Source organism: Orbicella franksi, chromosome 2 (assembly GCF_964199315.1).
Source record: "Orbicella franksi chromosome 2, jaOrbFran1.1, whole genome shotgun sequence".
Classification (NCBI taxonomy): domain Eukaryota; kingdom Metazoa; phylum Cnidaria; class Anthozoa; order Scleractinia; family Merulinidae; genus Orbicella; species Orbicella franksi.
Genome location: NC_138146.1, coordinates 6,385,049 through 6,410,352, shown reverse-complemented (window position 1 = coordinate 6,410,352; position 25,304 = coordinate 6,385,049). Strand labels below are relative to the sequence as shown.

General features: G+C 37.7%; 2 protein-coding genes across 2 annotated transcripts; one reads left to right on the top strand and one right to left on the bottom strand.

Annotated features, from left to right (window-relative positions):
- Positions 1 to 487: 487 nt before the first annotated feature.
- On the bottom strand, positions 488 to 4,625 carry LOC145477907 (adenosine receptor A1-like). The gene has a single exon (XM_081455783.1). It carries the CDS (start codon positions 2,407 to 2,409, stop codon positions 1,333 to 1,335), a length of 1,077 nt encoding a protein of 358 aa, XP_081311909.1. The 5' UTR covers positions 2,410 to 4,625; the 3' UTR covers positions 488 to 1,332.
- A 1,826-nt stretch (positions 4,626 to 6,451) lies between these two features.
- LOC145477916 (adenosine receptor A1-like) lies at positions 6,452 to 9,108 on the top strand. Its single transcript, XM_081455793.1, has one exon. The coding sequence runs from the start codon at positions 6,850 to 6,852 to the stop codon at positions 7,873 to 7,875; it is 1,026 nt and encodes a 341-aa protein (XP_081311919.1). The 5' UTR covers positions 6,452 to 6,849; the 3' UTR covers positions 7,876 to 9,108.
- Positions 9,109 to 25,304: the final 16,196 nt, after the last annotated feature.

Here is a 25,304-nt window from a genome sequence, read left to right as displayed (position 1 = left end):
CAAGGGTTTTTATTTTCAAATGAATCAAAATTTATTAGGATAAATTTATGTTGATTTTGCCTTAGGTCACATTAAATTGAATTGGAGTGGTCTAAAGCATTTTCTGGAAAAGACAAAACAACTTCTAATCTTTGTTTTGTAAAGCGATTTTCATACGATGTCCTCGCTAGCTTGCTGCGAAAATTATAAAATATAGACTTTGATGAGTTATCGCTGATGTGATTCTGTACTTGCATGCAATGTAATACAGTTGAGCCAAAACACCATTTTTGCGCCTATTGTTTTAATTTCAACACCATTAATCTAAATAAAGTAATGACCTCAGTGTGACAAAAATATAAAGCAATTTAAGACTAAATGTGAAGTTGTGAATTCTTTACTGATAACGACACTGACCCAGCCGGAATTATCATGTTTTAGGTGATCATCATTTTACATATTCAATCAAGAATTAATGGCTAGCAGCTGAAAAAGCAAAGCTGACATCTGGGCGTTATGTACGTCCGTTTTTGGACATACAAAACCGCACGACGGAAATATCACGTAACCAGTGCTGAAATTTTATATGTGCTTTGACAAACCGTTCTTTCATCCGTTGATCTGTTATTTTCTATGATCTCCTAGCATTAGGTAAGTGTCTCTTGCTTTCAATACCCCCCTTTTACAGTATTACTGTCTTGTAAGGCTATTTTGTACGCGAGAAAAATGTCTCAAATAGGGCGGCTTAATCAAGCTATGATTTTCGTGACTTCGAAAGTCTACGTGACAACGCTCTCTGCTTGCAACTTTTGCTGCTTGCAGGAACATCCTTTTTCTTGATTCTTCTTCCGGGGAAGGGACAGATGTAAACAGGAAAATAGTTATACGATAAGATCTTTGTATAAATCTCACTCGACTTTCACTGAACATTATTCCTCAAGGTATATTTTTCCTCATTAGACATCACTTTACAACAGTTTTATTCATACAATGAAAGGAGACACTGTAAAAATAAAGGCATTACATTTATCTATCATTTCAGATGTAAAAGGAGCTACGTCACGGTTTGCGCAACTTGAGAAGCTCAGCCTAAATTTTTCAAGTGCACCGTTTGTAATCCGTGTTAATCTTCTCAATCCTTAACCATTTTTGTTCCTTTATGGAATATGATTACGTCTTTGGTGTTTTTCCATCTTAGTAAACTACTATTTTCAAGTTTCCTTTAATTTAAAGGTAATTTTGTACGTGGCCAAAATTACTTAAAATTCTGTGACTGAGCTCCTTTAAGGTCTTGTTGAAGGCGGAGGCGGCTTTGCACAGTTTTATGATTTGCACGATTTGCACAACATGATATTAAACGCTTGTAGAATCACTCGGCCCGTTATCATTTTTGCTTGACTTGTCAGTGTTCTGTAAGAAATTCACCCGGCTCTCTCTGACAGTTTGTTCCCGTTTCAGATGTCCAAGTAAAGCTGATCCGCCCTCCGTCCGCGAGTGCTTCACTTTCCCTCCGAACATCTTCAAGCATTCGATGAAGGCTAGACGATACTTTGGAACCCTCCATGCGTAGATAAATGGATTTATTGCCGAACTTAGGAACAAAAATCGCGACAGAATCACGTCGATTTTGTGGAAAGTTATCGATTGTTGGCAAGACTTACAAAGGTGTAGCAGATGAAGCGTAATATATTGAGGCATATAAGTCAGGTAGAAAAGAGCTAGAATGATTATTATCGTAAAAGTCATCTTCCGTTCGCGCGCCAACACGTGTTTGCTGTTTACAATCATGTTGATTCCGTTATTTTGAAGCTCACGTGATCGTCTCGCGAGAGCACGAAACACGTTCACGTAAATTACTGTCAACAAGATGGCGGGCAGCGAAGCGTGAGTGTGCAGATAAATCAGCGTGTATGTTTTCTCAGATATATTCGTGACAGGAAGAACACAGGTAGTTAAAGATATCACCCATAAAACTGCGATAAAAATCTTCACTCTTCTCTTGGTTATGATGGATTTGTATTCCATTGGGTTATTGATGGCGACATAACAAGTTAATGACATGGCTATTATGGAATAGCTGCTCACGAATAGAGTTGTAGTTAGAACAGTGTATATTACAGCCTTAAACACCATAACGTAAGGCATGTGTACTTGTTCAAATCGATAGACATCTCTCAGAGCCACGAAAGAAACGCTCACTAATCCGTGCAGTAAATCTGACGCACTTAAATTTGCGATCAGAAGGCACGGCGGAGTGCGAAGAGACTTTCTGGGATCGTTGTAAATAGTGAAGAGCAGAAACGCATTTCCAATGACAATAACGAGGGCCAAGATAAATCCAGTAACGGCCAAAGCCAACCAGAATGCTGAATCATCGATTATCGTCACATAAAAGTCGTAGTTTGGGTCTGAAATATTTTCCGTGACCATGGCTGGAGCAGTTGCTAGTATCTGAAAGGCATCCGGCGACAGTTTTTCTCTCACAGACAGGCCCAGCTTGACGATTCCAACCTGGTGATAATCTGAACAGTTCCCAGTTTCGAACGAATCGGCTAAAAGTTAAAATACTTCCTTTCGCCTAATTGCCTCAGTTTTAACGCGACTATCAGGAACTTTGGTCATTGTTAAATATAGACCATTTTTATTACTGCTGCGGTTTGACAGCCCTTTTGTCCGCCTCCATAACATGTTTTTGTGACGTTGACGTTCAAAACGGCAATTTCACAATCATTTTATGCCGATGAGTTTATGACGCGTGTCGGCCGGATGGGAGCGAATCACAGAGCGTGGTTTTTACGAACAACTTCAGCTCTGAGAAATGGATAAAAATTCCTGGTTATGTGGAAGAAGAGCAACTGAAATTTCATCTCAATTCAAGGCCATGTGCAAGCATTTTTCCTTTACCCGCGCCAAGCGAATCACTTTCCAAAATATTGCAACTTGTTTACAATGTGGTTGTACAATATAGATTTGTTCTGTTGAACTGTACAAAGAAACCAGTTCACATAAATCTCAGTGAGAAGGACAAGTAATATTTCTTCGTAGTTACTAATCATATCGCTAAGGAAGACTTTATTTAAACCCTTGCTGAGGAAGATGAAAATTTATTCTAGAAGAAGCTAGAAGTCAGGTCGAGGCACTGATTATCGCGAACATTCTAATTACCAGCTATGTCATGTTATAGTGGTTCACGGCTCGGCGCACGTGCTAGCAGTTATGTAAATGTGAACCCGTTTGTTTCTACTGCTTACTAACAATCAAGAGAGAGCAGACGATTCATACAGGAAATTTTGAAAATTTCGCGGTTTGTAGCGAAAACGCTGTGATAGAGGTGGCATTTCTTAAATGAATTCTTTTTGCAATCATTTCCTTTTTTATGAACCAATCGGCCGCGAGTAAATAACTACTGGTGTGTACCGAGAGTAAAATCTTCAGACTGAATAACAAATTCGATGTTTGATACTGAATTCGTCATTTCTGTGTAATTCGTAGTGTCTTGCATCAAATCATTCGGGGTGCTTGCCCAAATATTGTCTCTAATTGTTGGACTTTAAGTGGTTTAGTCAACGATCGAGAAAGGTAGCTTATGCTCACGCCAAAGCTCGCATGACATGCGCCGAGCGTTCAAACTATCCTTTTGCATAATTATGGTGGGGGTTTAGGAAAACAGGAATGTAAAGAGTGTGATAATCTGAAGCTTTTCTGAAAGTACTGCGACATTAAACGAGTAAGCTTTTCACTTGCTTAAACAGCCTTAGTGAATTCAGTAACGGTTATTTAATTTTTTTCAATTTCAGTCGTAGAAGCTTTATGGAGCCCCGTCGTCAAAATTGGCATGAAGCAATTTTCAAAAGAGTCAGAAGAGGGCTTGAAAACCGTAACCCGCCTTCAATGCTTGTCAAGTCCATATTTGGTAACATGTTTCCATTCAGGTCATCGTTTGTCGTCCCGATAATTTGTTGAGGCAACCACTGCCATTAATGTTCCTGAAGTTAGCGTTCAAACGCCTCGATATTACAGACTTTAAGATCCACATTTCATACCGCAAACGGCAAATGGCTTGGGGTCACGTGACCAGAGCCGGACGTCACGTTTGGGGTTGTCGACTTGCGTTTTCAACGTCAAGAAGTAGGTTAACGACTAACTCATTTACCTCAAGCTTTATTGCCTTCAATTTTATTTTTTGCCACCTACAAACGCTGAAATCGAATAAAGAAACCCTTTTTCTACAAATTAGTCATAATTTTTAGGCAAATAAGCAATTACCTAGCCTTTTGCTGTTGTTTGTAGAAAGGCTCTGATCTTTACTGGAAATCCAATATGGCGGATATGCGTTTTATGATGCCTTACTTTTTTGAAAGCTACGCATGCTAAAGACACTTTTTTTTTTCTTTTTTTTTGGCGTAATTTGACAATTTCCAATGTATTGACAGGATGATTTCTATTCGCTCCGATCCCGTTTACTCCAATCTCCGTCTAACCTCAAATGGAAGTTAGACGTTTGCGGTAAACGTGTACCTAAAGATCTCTAATACACTGAAGAAAACAGGACAATGATTCTGGTTAGCCCACCCCTCTATTTCACTAGAGCAAATAATGGTATTATTACCCGTAACATTTTACTGTTTTTCATCCTTTAGAATGTGTTTTCCCAAACTGTGGACCTTTAATTGCCCGTACATGACACAGTTTATTTTCAACAGGAATAGCGAAAGAAAAGACGCGTGGGACGCCCTCCTTCGTTGGCCGGACTAAGGCCGATGGACGAATGAAATGAGGGTGTCAAAAGTAAAGATTCAACTTGGACTCAAACACTTGTTGTATCAGTCGTTAGACATTTTAAACTGGGCTTCAACAATAGAAAAAAACGTTACTATATGCGAGTAAAAATAGTCGACGGCATTGCAGCGGCATGACGTGACATGTGTCCTCTGTCCCGTGACGGTTGCCAAGGACACTATGCCGATGAACTCGAGCTGCTGTTGAAATGTAAATTTATAGGGCCCTAGTCAGCCACACCTTTTTTTGTTTACATACGCTAGAGTTTGGCTATTATATTTTATTCGGAGCGAGTCGAATCGAAGGAAATCACTACTATTAAAGGTAATTAAACATACTGTTAGGAACATAACTTACAGTAAAGCAATAAGATTTCGCTTCACCATGCAATATAAATAATTTCGATGGCATCGAAAATGGCGGAGGCTGACTAGGGTCATTTAATCTGAAACTTTGAAATGAAACACAATCCCGGGGGGGGTATTCCCTTATATGGGCTACATAGGTATGTGAGGCCCCAAAGGGTATGGTTTTTTAGCCGTTTTGGTCATAAATAGGGTATCAATTTTGGCCATTTTGGCCTTAAATAGGTTATGGTTTTTTGCACTCTAGTCTTGAATTGGGTATGTTTTTTTTTTTTTTTTTTTTTTTCAGGAGAAGCTACTCTCTCATCATTATCGACAAGACCATCAACAAAAGCCCTTCAAAATTTATGTTTAGGGCAACTGTATCAGCCGCAACGGTCATAAAATAGGGTATCGAATTTTTGGTCTGGTCATAGGGAAGGTAGGGCAGGGAAAAATGGCAGATTTTAGTCATAAATAGGGAAAGGGTTTTGGGAAGCGAGCCGCACACACCCCCACCAAATCTTTTCTGGGTGTCCCTCCCCCTCTTCCCCTCCCCCCTGGGAACGTTTTGAGTTAAAAAATTACCGGTCACGCCTCGGTCACACTAGCCTGCGAACGCTGTCGGATTTTTCGACGGAGACAAACGACAGCCGGAAATACGTCTGTGTTCACAGGCTACGGTCACACCCGTACTCGCTATGGAGCGTAGGCACATGACGTCATGGCAACCATATTGGTGTTACAAAACGAAGAAACCGCGGCCATGTTATTGTAACAAACCAATCCCCTAGGAGTTCAGTTCTTTTCTTACGTAACCACTTTCTTTTGTTCCAATAAATTTGCATGGCTGCTGGAAACGTGAGTGAATATTCTCAAAACATGACCAAGTTCGAAACATGGAAACATGAAACATAAAAATTAATATTTAAAATCTTTGATTTAATATTGGAGGGAAGGTTATCTGCTTCGGATAGGTTTTCATGAGTTTCATTGAAGCGATGCTCCACAATGTCCGGCTGCAACGTCCACCAAGATTAGCGAGGTCGGAATGACGTAAAGATTCGTGCTAATGAGTGCATGAAAGGAATTGCTTGTTGAGAGTCGATATCAAAACTTTTCGACGCGTGTGATTTGTTTGTCACGGAATTAGTTGTTTAGCTTTCTATCGTTTCTAAAACATGACAACAAACAGAACGTTAAATGGTAGATGAATGTGATACCTCATATTGATAAATTTGGTCAGTTTACCAGAAGTTAAAAGGCAGTAAAATATTAATATCGGACCTAATTAAGCTGTGGTGTTCCACTCGGTTTCCTAAACAAGAGCATAATCTAGAAACTGAGAAATAACACTTTATTATTATGTTCATGACACTACACTGAGTAATTAATTCACCTCGAACGACTAGAAACAGCCAAAGCTGTAATTTTTAGGGAGATAAATATGTATTCATTTTTTTAAAAATTTCAGTGTCTATTGAAGTAAGTAAATTGGTCTAGTTTTATCTACTACACCCCTTCTGAGAAGTTTGTCCTTTTGAGTTTAATGAGTCCCCGGAAAAACGACATTGTTTTTAAAAAATAGGATTATATTGCTCTGCTATTGGTCACCAACACACCAAACTATTATTAGTATACGGCAGGATCAACCCGTTGCTGTGCATTGTTTAAAAATGGAGGAATATTGATGTACATAGTTTCTTGCTGAAAGACTGATTACACAGTTCTACCCGTTGCCGCGACGATGCAAAATTCAACTTACGATCAGGGGCCTGATATTTATCTACGGCTTATAGATGAGCCAGTTTTTTGGCTAGTTTTAGCTATAGTTGGTTTTGCTCTGTGCACAGTTATGACAGTTGCCAACTTTATCGTGATGGCTACAATTTACAGGGACCCGCAAAAGTCGCTTCGTACGCCGCCTTGTTTGTTGATCGCTAATTTAGCATCGTCAGATTTTCTTGTTGGATTATGCGTTGTGTCTCTTGTGGCGTTCAGAGATGTGTATCGATCACTTCTGCAACAAGTGCCTTTACCACTGAGTGTGGGAATTTTTGTTTCTTATGTTCTCTGCACGACACTGTTTGTCAGCAGTGCTACAATGGTAGCGTTGTCAGTGACTTGTTTTGTCGCCATCGACAGTCCCATGCAATACAAAACGAAGATCACGAAGAAAAGGGCATACGTATTTACTATTGTGATATGGCTATTATCAGCCTTGATATGTTTTCTTCCTGCAACAAAGGTACCTGAAAAGACCTATTTGCTCATTTATATCCACACCCACATTTCGCTGCCGGCGTTGTTTCTGATGGTTATCTACGCGAAGGGTTTTCGCGCTTTAGCAAGACGAAGACGCGAACTCCAACTTAATGATCACTCTTCCGATGAAAACAACAAGCGCGCTTTGGAACGGGAGCGAAATATGGCCGTCACTGTAATTATTATATTGGCAATCTTTTACATCACGTACCTTCCACAGTTTATCATGATTCACGTGGCTCGCTATTGCAGCTCTTGTGAAATTAGCGAAGATTCGACAACGTTTCACAAAGTTGATGTGATAACTTCACGTTTCGTATTTTTAAACTCGGCATTAAACCCCTTTGTGTACGCGTGGCGAATGCCGAAATACCGCCGAGCTTTGAACAGCTCCTGGAAAGCTCTCAAGGAGAAATTCGGGCTTAGTTCTCCGCAAGTGGAAGTGGGACCGTTGTTCTTATTCAGCACACGCATCGTAAGGGAGAGTCCAACGACTGTTTCAACCTAATCAACTCTTGGAAGAAAACAAGTGTGAACTTGCTTGGATGAATGCTCGGCCCACAAACGCTTATACAAGGCAGCTGAGGTCATACGAGGAATCTCCGCTGAAATGCGTTCTCTTTGAGTGTCCTGCGTTTTCATCAACCAAGCTCAAAATTTTAAACAGCTCTCACGAAATGTAGATTAAAGTTCAGTAATTTAGCCGTTTCCTGCAGCTCGCACAGATTAAACCAGATTAGGTGCCATCTCAAGATTGTAAGCTATCAGGGACTAGCGAACAAAGCAGGGTTTGTTTAAGTAGGACGACTGGCGTGTAGGAGATCTTGCGTCATTGATGCGTAGAATTATATACGCAATTTCTTGTTCATGCAAAACTACTCGACCGTGCTTCATATATTTGAAAGAACAAGTGAATAAGACGGACAATATGGCTTCTCGTCTTTTCGGCTTCCTTACTCGGTATCATCGTTACGCTTTTAAATCTTTGCCTTACAATGTCTACAATGTAAACTCTCCATGGCAAAACCCTGAAACTGTTCTCGCTTCTTTAGCAAATTATAACAGCCACCTGTAGAATCAAAGACTTAAGGTAATCTTGCGTGAAATTACGACTTATCAAAGCTGAACTTTGTTTTGGTTCAACAGGTAAAATCAAGCTAATAATGTAAGGCAATGTTGACTAAAAATTATAGAAAACGAATAAATGACCATAGGAGATTATGGGAACACGGGTAGTCTCTTTAAGGAAACCATATGGGGTTTCCTTTGGACCCTGGAGTTTCAGAGGTCCGTGTCAACGTTCCCTTGTACTTTGTAAGAAAACCCTGGAGTTACGCGTAAACGTCAGTTCGTCAGTTTGTTTGGAGTAGCATCTTTCAAATTGTTAATCCGCACGCAGACTAAAACAACTAAACTAAACGTTTTCTGGTTATTAATTGCACCGCAAATAATTTTCTCCTTTTTTTGCCAGTAAAACAGTGAATGATACAAGGCTTAACCTGAGCTATGGACAATAAGTGATTTCCTCGTAAACGAGGAATGGGTCGAAACTCCTCAAATATCATGGGATGTGCCCTTCATGTAACAGGTTGCATTTTGTCTATAGCTGACTGCTTACTTGACGTCTTCAGAAAGCACTGCTGTTCACTCTTAAAAACGCAACTTAATTAAACCTTAAATCTTTTGAAACGAAGTTTGCAATTCCCCTTGAAAAATAGCGCACTGGAATATAAAAAGAACTTGTGAAAAGTTAGCTTTCGCGCGGCCCCTGATGATTTGTTTGCTCGCGAAAAAAAATATAGACAAATAGCTCTACACTTGACATTTCTTCACACTTGTTAAGCTCGAACAAGCACTCATTCACGAAATTGAAAGCTGCTGTCTTTCATTGACTTAAACTAATAGCGCGGATCAAGTCGATCCAGTTGAGTACGTTAGATTACATAAACTCCCAAAAATCACCCCTGTAGCACTTATTACCTCATAATACCGGCATCTGCGGGTAATAACTCGATATTTGACCAATCAGAGCGCGATATTTATCAAACCGTAACGGTTTGCTTTGGTTACCTCATCTCCCGGGAACTAATCCAGCATTCCTTTTCGAAGTAGTAATACATTTAGAGTTAAGTTTTGTGGCCTACATAACATTTAACCACAGCTAGAAATCCGCATTATAATTTGGAAATGAAAAGTCACCTTCCAAGATGGAAGATGAGATTGCCTGTGACAAAGAGCCGCGTTCTTGAAGGAACCGTTTCGTTGCTATACATATCTAGGACAGCGACGATCTTTCAGACCGTTCGTTTCCTCGAGAAAGAATCCCCGTTTTATTGTTTTCAAACTTTCTTTTTTAACGAAAATGGCTTTGGGAGCAGATCGTTCACAATTTGTGAGTATAACGTAGCCAGCAAACTTGACGAGGTAAGTTAAGGGAAAGTTAATAGTTTATGTTTCCATGAAGGTCCATCATTTTATTTTATCCACGAAGATCTAACGCTTATCAACTCTATTTCATTTGTCGTTAAGAGAGATCTTTAATCCTAAAAGTTCTTCTTCGTAGTCCATATTCATTTCTCCCATTAGAATTCGCGAGAATTCACTTCTATTGACATCTTTACCCTGGCAGATCGGTTTGTTTATTCTCATTACCCACGTGCTAACAGTGACGTTTTAACGAAAAATTAGATGTTAATTACTCTTTCCATGTTTAGTTGTAGTTAAATAACCAGGAGTGTCTTTTATAACTTGTGTAAGGATCGATCGAAATAATCGGAGAAACGTAACTGGGAAATCTTTTTGTACATAAAGTTATTTCTGGTAAAGAAATGGGCAAAAGTATCAAGCACATGTTCATCGTTTGCTAGTTGCTTTTGTCCCGTTTCTGGACTGGATATGAGCACTTTTCATTGTATTATGGAAACAGTAGTACATGTACAGATGAAAAAGAAATTATTGATGCCAGTGAGCGCAGAAAGACAATATTTTTCCTTGATATCTTCGCTACTTCATTAATGCTATTTATCATGTTCTATATGTAATTTGTACAATAATTATATGTATTGTATTTTGCCTGACACCTCTGTAAAAATTAATGTTTGTGAGCAGTTTAAATTAAAATTGAATTGAATTGCTACAACAGAGTTTCTTGATTTTTCAAGAGCATAATTTCGCTTCACTTAAATTTGCGAATTTAAAGAGTTGAGTTTTCATCTCAAATTTTTTGTTTGTTTGTTTGTTTGCTTATTTGTTTGTTTGGTTTTTGTTTGTTTGTTCGTTTATTTTGTAATAAGATACCAAACCATTTGGGTTCTGTTACTTCCAGTAATTTAATACAGGCTGAAGTCCATATAATGCAGCCTGTCACGCAATACGAAAGACAATGTGACAATAAACGAAAAGAGAAGATAAAGAGTAACAGAGCATACTCCATTTAGGCCTTATTCCTAGACTAATCCCTCTCCAGTTATTTTTAGATCACTTCCGGTTTCGTATATACCAGGAGGGTCTAGGAATAGCCAATCCTGTGATGCGGAGTTTAGTCATGTGACAGCCCAAGCGGCTTTACACACAGTTTCACCCTCCACGAAAACGTCCACGCAACATGCGTGGTTACATCGTCCGTTGGAGAACAACGTAGGTAACATATCTATAAAAAGCTTGAAAGCATATCTTGATTATCGATATCAAGTAAGTTGGCCTCTGCTCGTCAGAACATACCAAGAAACATGAAAAATGTCTTCCATAAACATCCAAGATTTGGTCATTTTACGTTATTTTGTTAAGTGAGCCAAATTGTATGGCGCAGTTTCAGAGCCATAGTGCTGACCCCGTTTTATGAAAGAAACAATGGCTCTGTACGTTGAAGGTTATACGACTTGTTTCATTCGTAAGACTATTAAATGTCATCTATTACAGCCACGGCTACAACGTACAAGGAAAACAGAAAACAGATAAGCCTGGTTTTCCACGTACACTGGCGATCACCCGATGACGAGAGATTTTTGTGCGTTTAGTGGAATGACAATAAAATAACATTAAAAATTAGCCCATCTTTGTCGTTTCTGTCTGAATGGGGAGGGACTGATAGAGCTGGTTTACAGAAGCCAGGGTGTCGCATTAAATTCGCCTTTACCCATTTATACACCTGGATGGAGAGTGAGAATGTGAGAGTAAAGTGTCTTGCCCAAGAACACAACGCAATGTCCCAGGCCAGGGCTAGAGACAAGACCGCTCGATCCGGAGTCCCGCGCGCTTAACATAAGCTAGCTCTAACAGTAACCCAAAACTTAACCCTAACCTAACCTAGCTGACTGATCTCGACCAGGATTACAACTTGGACCGCTCGATGCAGAGTCTAGCACGCTAATCATTATGCCACCGCTCCGTCCACGACCAGCAAGAATGAACCTTACAATATTTTAGGGCTAACCCTAACAGTAACCAGAAAACTAACCCTAACCTAACCTAATTGTCTGCTTAACCCTGAGCTAGGCTCACGATTCTAAACTAACCCTAAAATACTGAACCCTTGCTCAACCTTAAATACTAAATCCCCACTCCACTCCCGTGAGTTAGCCCTTCCTTCCACAATCAAGTTTTTCACTCGCTCCCGGTCCCCTTTCTGTGCTAGCAGTAACGCAAGATGCTAAAACGATACCATCCTCAAATTGGGTCAAAAAGAAAATAATTTACCATATGCTCTGAGTTAACAGACTAAGGACTATAAATTCTAATCCATTTGATGTCAACTATGTGACATAGGAGTCGCCCAATGGGAGAACTCTGTTTTCCAAGCTTTCCCTGAGATGACCTAAATAACACCATTGTATTGTTATGTACAATGTCACTGTCAGAAAAAAGAAAATTATGCCAAATGCAAGACAAATTAATGATTTGGCATAGGGAGACAAACATTAAATGAGTCAATGCAAGGAGTGCATAATTCAGTTCCTGCACGCAATACACCAAAACGTAAAGATATATATTTTTTTATACAGCACAATACCAAGTAGAGAGTGTTTACAAACAAATAAGTTATTTTAGGTTCTACGGAAGTAAAAGTAAGAATTTATCCCGATCTACTGATATCATGATTTCACGAAAATTGATTACCAACCAAGGTTGTTGTTGCTGCTTTCTTTTTTTTTTTTTCTTTTTTTTCCATGCAGATGAAGAACAACAGTACTTCATGTCGTGCTTTGTAAATGGAGTAAAACTTGTCTACATATATTTCTTTCTTTTTTTTTTTTGGCTTATCGGAAAAGCCTACGCATTGAAAAGATAATCATTTCAAACGCGTAATACCAAGTAACGAGATAATATTTAGAAATTCAAATTTCCTTGCCAATGAAAAGTACCATTATTGAAACATAACAACATACGGGGATTCACCCTCGAAGATAATTGAATTCGGCTAATCCCTTAACGGGACGAGAAGTAATCACTCAAGCGACCGTATCGTTCGTCGATCCCATTGCGAACTATACCCCTTCAGTAGCAATGCTGAAGTCATTTTGTCCAAAAGCTGAACGACTGGTGCGGTTTTGACCAAACCTGGCAACTGAGTAAAGAGGTTTGTAATTGTGCCTTCTAACGACTTTTTTATTTAACTTTTCAGCAGAGAATTGCTTTGAAAGCTTTTCTAGACAGCCTCATTTGCATTTTGGACCTCGACGAATTTCTCGAATCTGGCCAATGCTTTTCTAAAGTTGCTAGTGGGCTCGATAAAACTGAGAAGATAAACCTGAAAGGTGTTGGATTGGTATTTTTGTCGTAGGAAACCAGAATTTTTATTTCACACAAGAAGAGATTGTCAAAAATTACAGAAGCTCTCCACACCTTTGATACCTATTTAAATCTCCGTTTCTTTGTGTTCGTGACGGGAAAATAAAAATTTTTGCGCGGCTAAAAGTATACGGTTGGTCCGTTGGACTGTTAGAGTTTGTTTTTTTAGCCAGCTACTTTCAAAAATCACTGCTGTTTATATCGTTGATTAATCTCTTAGCTTTTCTCCATGAAGCTTTAAATATCGCGTTTTCCACTCTTCTTTGCTTGCCATTTCAGCTTTCACACTAATTTCAATTTTAAATTAAGCTACAGGACAATTACCATTGAATAATGTTTGTTATTATAGAGCAAATTTGGAAGAACAGTTTTTCGTTCAAAGCTAATGTTTTAACCTTGAGAGAGATTTTGACACGTTCATATATAGTGATCGAGAAAACACAAACAACACATTTGTTCTAGTTTATCATCTAACTGTGAAACTCTTTGGAACTGAAAATAAGAGAAATTATAATCTTTTTTTAAAATTTCAAGTAAATATAATTTCTTGGCGGTGTTTGAGCGAGCCTCAGTTCTGAAAGAATGAGGCAAATTTTCCCCCGCTGTTGCGATTTTCAACAAAATTATTTTTCTAGTTGCAAAATTGGACAAAATCTATTATTGTATATAAATTATACTTTTGATCTACACTTGGTCTTTAGCTTTCTATGTTAATTAAATAATATAAGATATTTTCATTCCATTTGGGATCCAAGAAGATTTTTTTTCTCACCCAATTTAAAGATATACAAAACAAGTCTTTTGTTTTGGCGTGATTTAACATGTGTCGGTGCATTAGGCTTTTATTCTGTTAATGACACAATCTTCCTCTCTTTGTAAATGGACGCGCTGCTTTCGCACTTTGTGGTAATGTATAACTAAGCTAGCCGCGCAAACGACTCCGCTATTCAAAGGAGAAACTATCGTCAGCATGACTTTCAAAAATTCAAAACTCAAAAGATGGAAACCTTGCCATAAAAGTGCAATAAAGCTAAAAATGGATGTTGTATTGCGTCATGCATGCACGCGTTTGTGGTACCAAATTGAACAAGGTTGGCAGACATTTTGAAAGTCTGTCTTCATGTCTTCAACAAAATGCTAAAAACTAGTGACAATGTTTTTATCCTTTCAAAGATTCACTTAACATTTCATCTTTGCAGGTGTTCTTGGAACATTTACGGTGAACGAGCAGAGTATTCAATCATAAGTTTTGCGTTATTTCAATTAACCAAAAAAGCAACAAAAATGCCGAGATAGCGTTCATTATTTACACGAGTATAAGATTTTTAACTTTTGCTCTTCCACGCCCTGATTTTAAAAGAATACAATTAAGTCTTTTTTTCGAAAAACAAAGGAAAGAAGGTATATTTCTCTTTTCTTTCCGTCCTGTTTTCTTACATCTCAAGCTTGTGTAAAAAGCAGCTCTTTTAATTATAATACAATATGTTCGCGACAACCGACTCCACCTAGTTTCCACCCTCTGTAACGGTGAAAACGTCAGATTTCCTTTCAATCTGAACTTTTGTGTCTAAATATCAGAATCGCAGACCAACAAATCACATCGCTGCAGTTTCAAGGTATAACTTAACGTCATAACTTCCTTTTTCTTAAAATTCGGTAAGCAAACAAAAAACTAATTCTTCAGTGTTCTTCGATTATGGTGTTAAATACCATGTTAAATTTTGCAGTATTTCTCCTCCGCCTAGCCTCTGAACTCGCTCTCTGGTGCACAAGCTGAGAGCTATAAAGTGAGTAGGATCTTGACGCTCGCATTAAATGATTGTGCAGTCATTCTGCGGCATGCGGCCTTAACGTGCTTAATTGAATTTATAAACGTTAAGGAAATAAGGAAAAAATTACTGCTTTGTGTTTACATATATTATAAACTATAGTTCGAAAGTTTTTACGTACATCACCTTGCGAATTTAAGTCTCAAATCCACTGTATTTAATCCCAACATTTGATTTAAACTGAGTTGTCTGTAAAGATAACTCTGGGATTTTTCAAGGAAGAGTTTGAATGATGGCAGATAGTTGTAAGTTTTGTTGTTTTCGTTGTTTTCTTGATTATTTTAATCTGACTGAATTAATTCATGCTAACTATGAAATAATGTAAACAAAGTGTCGCTTTAACAGTATTTTTTGTGAACCTGCGCTGTAACTGCATGCTATACCACGCAAAGGCCTGAAGAGCAACAGAGGAGAAAGAGGAAGGCTGAGGTGAGATTCCTGCAAAATGATTCTAGCCAATGGTCCCCTGCATTTTAAGTTTCTTTCTGCGTACGAATTCTTAGCCATCTTTTTACCTGAAGCATTCCAAACATTGATTAATTTGTGTAAACAGCTGCATTTTTGTGTGCCCAGATAATTTTTAAACGAACCGGAAATTTAGCAAAGAGTAAAAGCTTAACTAATTTCAAATATCAGAAAACAATCCGGGAATTTTCTTCCAAGTTTTAGACCTACGATAGATAAGATTTTGGAGACCGCTCGAGGCAAAGAAAGCGAATGCAACTTCTCTATGCGCTGAACAGAAATTGTTTTGAACGAAATTTACCGAACCATTCAGTCCAGGTGAGCTTTTGTGTTACACTCTTTTTAAAGCGATGGCACCCCCATCGATGACTCCATTAATCTCGTTGATGTCATATTAATACCGTGCTATAAATAGTGAACAATTAAACTCTTTTATTTCATTCCTTTACTTCTTCCATGTGATCATTACATTTGTAACAATGCTGGTCGTTTCTCTATTGTTGAGTCGCCTCTAAGATGTCTAAATTTGCATGAGACTTTAGAGTTAAGACATAAACAACATCATGGACGAGTCAGTAAAACTTGTTATCGAAAGCTAAATCCCTCGCAATCTTGCACAGTCGAAGTCTCCATTTCATCTTTTGAAGGTTAGTCGTTATAAATCTGATAGCTACTCAAACGGAGTTTATAGGGGTTTGGCTTCCCCAATCATATACCTTTAGAGGTCGCTGGGAAACTGCCACGAATCATTAGAGCTCTTTAAAGGAATATTTACCGTTCAATTGTATAAAACGACCGAGTTCGAACTATTCGGATCTTCAGCTGTAGTTTAAAATAGCATAAAATTTCGGAGAACGAAATCTTGTTACCCGAATTCACGACCAGCTGTCGCCGATCTAGCCTAACTGGCATTAATTTTTCCATTATCAAAGTTCGAGGTGACACTTTACCAAACAAAACTTTAGGTATTCATCACATTTTAATCCAAGTACCTGCATGAGGGAAGTATATATATACGTTATCGGAAACAACTCCTCTAAAAGACTCATCGGTTCAGTTCGCTTTCGGTTTTGAATCTCTCAAGAACTATACTCATTTCTATTTAAAGTATGATATCTGCATCGTGGAAACATCGTCATATCGTTAACAGCCCGGCAAACTGGCTATCGGTCAGTAATTAAAGCTCAGTACAAGGAAGTAAATGACAACTTTTCAGTCCACAGAGAAAAGGCGGAACTCTCTTACACCTTTGTCGATCTTCATCTAAACCCTGAGGGTAATGTTATGATTTCTTAAATTTGCAGGGTTTTTGTACAATCTGTCTTTAACACTACATTTCGGTGTTGTTTTTCTGTTCCATTGGTTCTCATTTCTCAAGACAGATTGGTGCCTAATTTCTCTTCATAAATTCAAAATACAGGCAGACAGGAGATGGAAATAATAACTCCGTCCATCATGGCTGCATATTTATCAATTATCTCTGTGAAATCTCTCACAATGTCATCGTCTCAGTTTTATCTTAGATTTTTTATGGTCGCTTATGCTAAATTTTCCTCACTCTCTCGTCTTCGAGCTTAGCGAGTTGAGACGTACAAAGTTTGAGGTCTAAAAATAGAATGGCGTTTTCTTTTCTTCAGTGTAAAATTAATATAATTTATACCATAATTAAAAAACAGAAATAATTAAACAGCAGAAACCGAAGATATTGAAAAAAGAAAAAATTTGTTAAAATTATCAGTGTAAACGACGATGAAACAATTGATAAATATTTGCACGTACGGAGGAAAGCGTTATTTGCGCGACAAAACTTTCGATGTTTTAGAAGTTTCCGTAATCAGCGATTTGCAGAGATGCATTTTCGCTAACTTTGAGAATTTCTGTATCCTTGTCATTCAGCATTTGCGTATTAACATATTCTAGGTTTACTTATTTTATAAAGTTAACACGTATTTTGCTAATGAGAATACAATAAGCATCAGAGCGTCGAATATTGCTATTGAAATAAAATAAAATGTTGTGTCATCTACCAGAACAAAAATGATCGTACACATTGGGCTGTTAGTTAGAGTTGAAATTTATTTATGAAATATAATAATTACTATCTTAGTATGGTGTCGCGAGGAAGAGAACCGGTGTTTTGAACTCTTCAAGCCCTGAGGAAACTAATCTGTAAAAATTTCATTTAGAAATTGATTTTAACCTCTTTATCGGGTACTGATATCCTCTTGACCTTTTTGACCCGGAAGCAACTTTGCCGCTTCCTTTTTGCTGAAATTATTTCAGTGCTTTCCGTTTTCAAATCGTTTTAGTTTGTTTTGGGTTCCGCTATTGAAGCCATACTAGGAGTTATGATACCCTAATGATTCCATTTAGGGTCCCCGCTTTCCTGATAAGCGCCGCTTTACTAATAACCAGCGCACTTTCCCCTCCCCTAATGTGTTCTTGTTAATAAGCGCCCCTATTCCGATAAGCGCCCTTTGTTGTGTGACTAAAGGAAAATTAAAACGCCCGGGACGCTAACTCGAATTGTTTAACTGGGAGATGAACGTAAGTGCAAAGAATTTGTGAGTGCTGGTTACATAATCGTATCTCATTTCTTATTCGCCCATAATGCTGAACGAAAAATTTCAAATTTCACAATGTCAACGACAACAACAACTAGCTTTATTTGCATGACCATAAATGCATACAGTGTTGCAAAAGCTTTTGTAAACTAAAACTAAAACAGTAATGATTATCTTAAACGTATAGTAAGATTAAGGTCCTCTCAAAGAATCTCTTGGCAAGATTGAAGTTAATTCAAGGGAATTCCTCATGGAACCCGACAACTTTCTTTGTTGTATGTTTTTGTTCACTTTTTGTCCTTGATCGTGCACAAAACACATTTGTTGTTTACCACTGACCGAAGAACTTACCAACAGAGACGTTTCGGTTACGTAATTCATTCATAGTACTAGTTTATAATCGCAAAACAGAAGATTGTGCATGCACGGCCGTGGACCTTGCAAGATAAATCTTGGCACTTTCATGTGCTCCTTTGAAGTTTCCTCGGGTTTTCATGACCATTTCCCTCTATTAACTAAGTTTGACTGATGAACTCAAAGTTGCAACACATTCGTTTATCAGGGAACGAAACTGTTTCCTTATCGACTTTGTAGCTAAGGCCCCGTCGATACAAAGCCGAAGAAATTTGAAAACGAAGCTTTACTTCTACGGTTAGGCCTACCGTCCACACTAATCCGTCACGAAATTGGAGCTTTTTGAAAACGCTCTTCAAACCGGAGGAATTTGAAAACGCCGGCTTTGTGTTTTAGTGCGGACGGAAAACATTTTGAAAACGGAGCTTTTATGAAACGTTGATATCACGATAACCATGTGAAAAACCTCAGGTTTACTAAAACTTTGCTAAACGTTTTGGTCGTTTCAATGCAATGAAACGTAAGGCAGAACAAGGGTCACACAGAACTTTTAAATTTAGCGAAAGATGAATTCCTGGAGATTTTCACAGAAACGCCGCCAAGAAATTGTCACCGCAAACAACAAATCGTACTACCGCCAGGCAGAAATCATTATGAAAATAAATCCGCAAGCTGTATGTCAACCAGGTCAGTCCGTTTGCTTTGGCTCAATAATTGCAATCTACTGGCGTAATGCGACGAAGCAACGACACGAACTAAGTTAAATAATTTAAGTAGCCCTTTGATCTTACATTTTCTGTTGTTTACAAATATAAAGAGTCACATTCGACGAGTATTGTGAAAAAACCTGGCAAGGTAATTCAGTGAGTAATATGAAGTTTTTAAAGATTCTCAGTTAGATGCCATATATGCTTTGGATTAAAGATGAATAAAATATATATCAGTTTCTTGAAACGTATGCACTCGTTAGAAATCACTTTCTACTATGTTGTACAGGTGAAAATTAAAAATAACTTTTCCCTTGCTGTTTGAAAAAATAAATTGGTTGTACCAACGGATTTTTAAGCTATATAATTCGACTAGAAAATATCGAAAACAAACTTAACTGTTTCAAGAATAACATTTCTAATAATTGAGAAGAATAGACTGGAAAGAAACGAGAAATAAAAATTTGCAGCTGCTTTTTAAATCGGAGATAGGTTTCCGTGCGCTTAATCTTAAAGGAATAAAATCATTCGCACTTTCATGAATTAAAAAATGCTAATTTTCACACGTTTTCATCCGCGGTTAGCTTAGGATTTCATCTGTCAATTCCGTAGAGAAACGTAAACACAGTAAAGTGGATTTTATGAACTTTTAATTCATCGTCCGATCAAGTGTTTACGTCAATCGACGTTTCTTGTTGTTGTGATGGAGATTTAGAATTCTAGGTGAACTTAACTCCTTATAGCCGAAGGCTGAATTAAAAACAGTCCTTGTTTAACAATTAAAAAAACTGTATTAGGCAAATTTTAAGTTGGAGTAATAATGGGAAAATTGAGAAAAGCTTTTTCCTTGCTTCCCACAAGCTAGTCGAATTTTCCGGTGGGAATCGGTAACACCTTGTGTTCTTTTTGCGCATTGGTTTTTTCGTCATGTTTACGAGACAAATTAATCAAACCTGTCTTTTTAAATCTTTTTGTTATTGTGTTAGGTGTGTGGTTTAAAAAGCCGATTGAGAGACAGTACATTCTGGAACCTGGTGGAAGTTTTTCAGTAATTCCTCGAAGGCTTGAAACTAGGGTTGGTAAGTGGTGCTGTCAAGTGATTCAGCTCGGTAGATTCTGAGAGCTTAGTCTTATTCTTATTTTTAAGATATTTAATATTCCCGACGGGCTGAAATGTTTACTAATAATATTGTCTTTTTGACATTTTCTTAATATATGCTGCTTTGTAAATCTTCGCCCGGAATTTCGTGTCGAAAAATTGTTTTTCAATCCTTAGAAATTCGACGTTCGGCCTAAATTAGGACTCTGGCGAATGTTTCGCGAAAACCTATCACTCTACTTTAATGTAGTGTAAAAATTATAAACCTCGAAGTTTAATGTCTTTAAAAAAGAAAAAACTCGTTCTGAAATTTAATATTGTTTAGTTTTTATGCATTAGACGCCATATTGGTGTATTACAGCTCGTTAACATCATACCAGATAAAAGCGTATGACTAAGGTAATTTTCGCACTGAATTTTCTTTTATCATTGACTCTGCTTGAAACGAATATTCTCACATCAGAACCTTGGAACCTGGTTCATGAAATCTATTGTTTTTATTTTATGCTAGTAAAATAATATCCACCAAATTATTGACAATACTCTATTAAAACGTCAATGGGATTTTATGTTACGGCAAGGCTTAGAACGGTGAATGATATATATATATATTTTAATAATAATATATTTGTAGTTTTTTTTTGTTCAAAAAACTTAGAAAACACACTTTTTTGCCCTGAAGTACGCTAGAAATAGCCATTTATTTCAGTGTATAGAGTGAAAAAACACCCAAATCAACATTTTTGCAGAAATTTCAAAACAGTTTGATATACGCAAATTGTGGGCGCTGCTCATGTTTTCACGAGAAAAATAACATTTTTATCGCATACACGTAATGACTTTGTCCTCGTATTTCACGGCTAAAAACATAGGAAATCAAGACATTCCGCCTCGATTTCGGCGAGGGTTTCGTTAATTTTGAAAACTTCTTTTATCATGTCGTTTGAATAGTATAGAGTTTTGAGAAAATCGCGAACCAAACCATTGAATGTGACGTAAACCTAAGTGACACTACTACTCTTTTTGGTTAGTTTGTCTTAATATATCCGCAATAAAAATATAGTTTGATTTTATCGCGGGTCTCCCAGGTGTGTTGGAGAACAAGGGAACATGTTCATTTATTTAAAGAACAAGGGATATTTTGGGGATTAATTTGAGGTACAAAGGATGTCTCTACTATTGAAGGGAAGTTTAAGAAAAACTTTTAGGGAGCAATGAAATACTTAGAAGAGAACAAGCCTAGGGAGAAAAAGTGAAATTTTCTAGGGATCAAGAGAACATACAAACCAACCCCCACCCCCACCTCCACCCCCCGACACCTTCTTTATCGTCTCTCATACATTTTGACAGAAAGCCATTTCTCGAAAGCATGATCTTTTCTGGTCGACACATTTTGACATTTCCTAGATATACATTTTAAGTTATGTTTCAATTTTTTAATTATTCGTTATTGGTATACCCAAGATGCTGTGTCTAAACCCTATTGTTTTAGTGTCGAACGAATTAATCAGTTGGGCGACCCAAATAATATATATTATGTGTTTATCTTTTTCAAGCTCATAACTTTTCCAAATTTCTGTTCAATAATGAATTTTTAATGACTCTTACCAATTCCCTCCTTTCAAAGCAATCACCTAAAAAGCTCTTCTTAGTTTTAGAGGTCAGATTAGTTATGCCTTTGAAAAATAATGCACTTAAGTTTTCTTGTAGCTAAATGTTTATGAATATTATTGAATTGTTTATTCAGTCCGTATTAGGAAAATGTTGTCATGTTTTTGCAAGTGTCTAGAAGCTTGCAGAGGGAAATAGCTGACGTTATATTTTCCTAATAGGGATCTCGCACCACCCCAATAACGCCCATTTGCAACTTAATGAATGAAACGACATTGAAAGTAAAACATATTACGTAACTGGATTTGCCCAATACAATACAATAATACGGGCTAAAACAACGTATACACGATTTAACCAATATTTTCATTGTAATGGTAAAGAGATAAATTGATTCTCGAGAAATTCGAGGCAATTATTAAGCACCTGCCTCAGTGCATTTTCGTGCAAGTCTTTAGGAAGCTTAACCAAAGTGATGGGCCAAGAAATACGAAAACGTTTCCTTACAGCAAAATTTGGGTCGCACAAGCATTAAACCAGAGACTTCTTTTCACAGTGCACAAAGTTATTCTGATCAGGAGTTTAAGTTCGGCCTGAATGCGAAGCGGCACTCGAGAGCAATTTGTAGAGAACGGAAATTATAAAAAGAAGAATTTATAAAATTACGCTTTGATGACAACATGATGTGTTGCAAGACGCTATAAGATTTTCGGAATTACCCTTTCTTACGTTTTAACCAAATTATGGCAACGAAAACTCCGTGGTGAGAACTCTGATCGTCAGCCATTTTGTCCGACATGTTGAAGGCTTAGGTACCAAGCATGACGTCACTGTGCACAATACCGACAAGTTTGCATGAAAGTTAGTTTCATCGCATTAAACATGATTTGATAAGCTCTACCGGTTGAATGCTCGGCTAGAGGATTCATCGAGTAAAGAAATCGACAAAGTACGCTTTTTTTTTTTAACCAGAGAGGAAGTCTAGTCATGGTACTTTCATCCCACGCATTTGACGTAAAACCTGGTCTTCAAAGCCTCCTTTTCTAAACAGATCATTAGGCAGTTATGGCTCTATATAAACCATCGAATTATCTGATATCTCTGTTCAATTGAATCAGTATAAAATAAACAGGATTTCAGGCGAAGCGAAGCGATTCAGACAAAACTTTGGCTTAAACTTATCAAACAAGTTCCTTTTCACCAAAACGAGGACTGTTTATCGGCTGTGAAATACAAATATTACCTTCTGAATGCAAAGCAATATACATTTACCTGATATTTTATCACGACCTCCTCGATCTTCTGGCTGCATACACATTGTTTCTCAAGTTCAGTTAAATTATAAGTTCGCAATTATCGCAATGTGTCTATCGAGTTAAGCTCAAGCTGAATAATATAATCAAGAAAGAATGCATGGAACACGACAAAATTATATGTAATGCGGGCTTGCGCATTGAAAAGTGCGTAGAACTCTTCAAATACTGTTTCTTACCCATTTCTTCTGTGAGAAGATTAAAGACGGAGGGTAGATTTTCATTTTATGAAATCACTTTGTTAAGAGAGCCCTGAAAAAGTGAAAAGCTCAAATCATTCCCTGTCATAGCCTCGCTAAAACTCCGTCCAAACTACGTACTTATATTTCAACGGCTAGGCCTACTGTCCGCATTAATCCGTCACGAAAACGAAGCTTTAGGAAAACGCTCTTCAAGCTGCAGGAATTTGAAAACGCCAGCTTTGCGTTTTAGTGTGGACGGAAAACATTTTAAAAACGGAGCTTTTCGTAAACTATGACGTCAAGATAATCACGTGATTTGTCTGTCCTAGCTTCCCTCAAGCACAAATCCAAAATGACCGTTGATTGCTGCCTTTTCAAATTTCTCCGGCGTACTGTGGACGGAAAACATATGATGCGTTTTGTGAGTGAAAACGCCGTTTTCAAATTTCTCCGGCGTAGTGTAAACGTTGTCTTACATGTCTAGCAATGTTTAGTTTTGGTTTAACGCAATCAACAAAACATTGCCTACGTCAATGTAAAGACAATTACGTAATTATCTTTACTCCTCGGCTCGGTTGCATAGTCTAGGTCACTGTCGGAGTACGGCGGCGTAACGACGCGATCTCGTTTTTATGTGGAATACCTAAAGAATTATAAGAAAAAACTGTGGAGCTGTTGGGAGGCTTTTTGATAAAACTATTTTGAACGGTATGTATGGCATACTGCTCCGTGAAGATTCCGAAAGCGCACTCGCGTAACGTTGCGGTGAATGTTTGGAAATTGACCAGTCTCATTAGTGCCGCACATAAATTCTGCGGCTGACTTTCGTGCAGTTCTCCAAACGCTGCATGCTATATGTTTTGCTAGAAACCAGTTTGAGATTCTATTTTCATCATTACAAACAACAGCATGTTCAAATACGCTTTTACATGCAAATTCATGTATCCTTGTCTGTCTTGTTTTTACCTCGTTCCCCAAACAACCCCTTTATTCGGAGTTCTACTGAGCTTACTTTCTTTACTTTGCGGAGGAGTCACTCGTAAAGCACTGTACTCAACCTATGACAGTTATGATAAGGGAATGTTATGAGCTGAAAGCCACAAAAATAAACTCAGGGCCTCTAAGTTGATCTGCACGACATCTGCTCAGCCATGACAATCGATAGAGCTTTTTAACAAGCTTCTCTGAAATCATTCTGACCGCTGATAAGCGATAATAATGAAATAACTTTTGTTACTGATTTCCGTGGTCAATTAATGCACCATTATTTTTGTGTTTTAGGGTTTCTTGAGAATATCGCATATTTTGCCACTCGCACCAATGTCAAAACAAAACATTTGCCTTGGTAATTTTTTTTCTGTGCGTAAAACGAAAGCAAAACAAATCGGCCGCCAGTGATTTTAATAATCCGTTTGTTTGTCTCAAATACCATCTGCATTCAGACAATTGAATCCGGTGGCTTTCTAGTCAATATTACTTATAATACGTAGAAGACTTTTAACAGGAAAAGTTCTTGTGATATTTAAGCAGATTTTTCATCTTCGCTTAGCCTGTTTACGTTTTGAAATGCTGGTTTTTCAGTCTAGAAAATCTTCGTATGTGAACAGACTAATAATATTCCCTCTATGATGTCTCGAAGCCTCCAGCAAAACCTTCTATTTTTGCAAAAACAGCGGGAATTGAAAATATTGTTTTTGTTTCAGTCGTAAAGCTAAGTTTGTTGACATGATTGTCGAGATGAAAACAATACGGTTCAATGGCTTGACGAAAGACCTGTTTCTCTAATCAACCTCAATTCTTGATTCTTATAGGCCGATCAAGTGCAAGGAACCTGTTTTGGTGATCAGTGCTGCGAGTTCTGTTGTAAGTTGAAACATGCAACACAACTTTTTTATAAGCTGATGGAAATAGACTTTCTGAACAATTGCCGCGATCTTGTCTAAATGGGATCACCATTTAACGCAATTGAAGAGAACCTTGATTCGCCGCATGTCAGGTATCAGGTTAATATGTTACCGATTGCAAC

What these genes read in the sequence shown, in the direction of transcription:
- LOC145477907 (XM_081455783.1), bottom strand. Translation starts at nt 2,409, where the DNA reads ATGGTCACGGAAAATATTTCAGACCCAAACTACGACTTTTATGTGACG.
- LOC145477916 (XM_081455793.1), top strand. Translation starts at nt 6,850, where the DNA reads ATGCAAAATTCAACTTACGATCAGGGGCCTGATATTTATCTACGGCTT.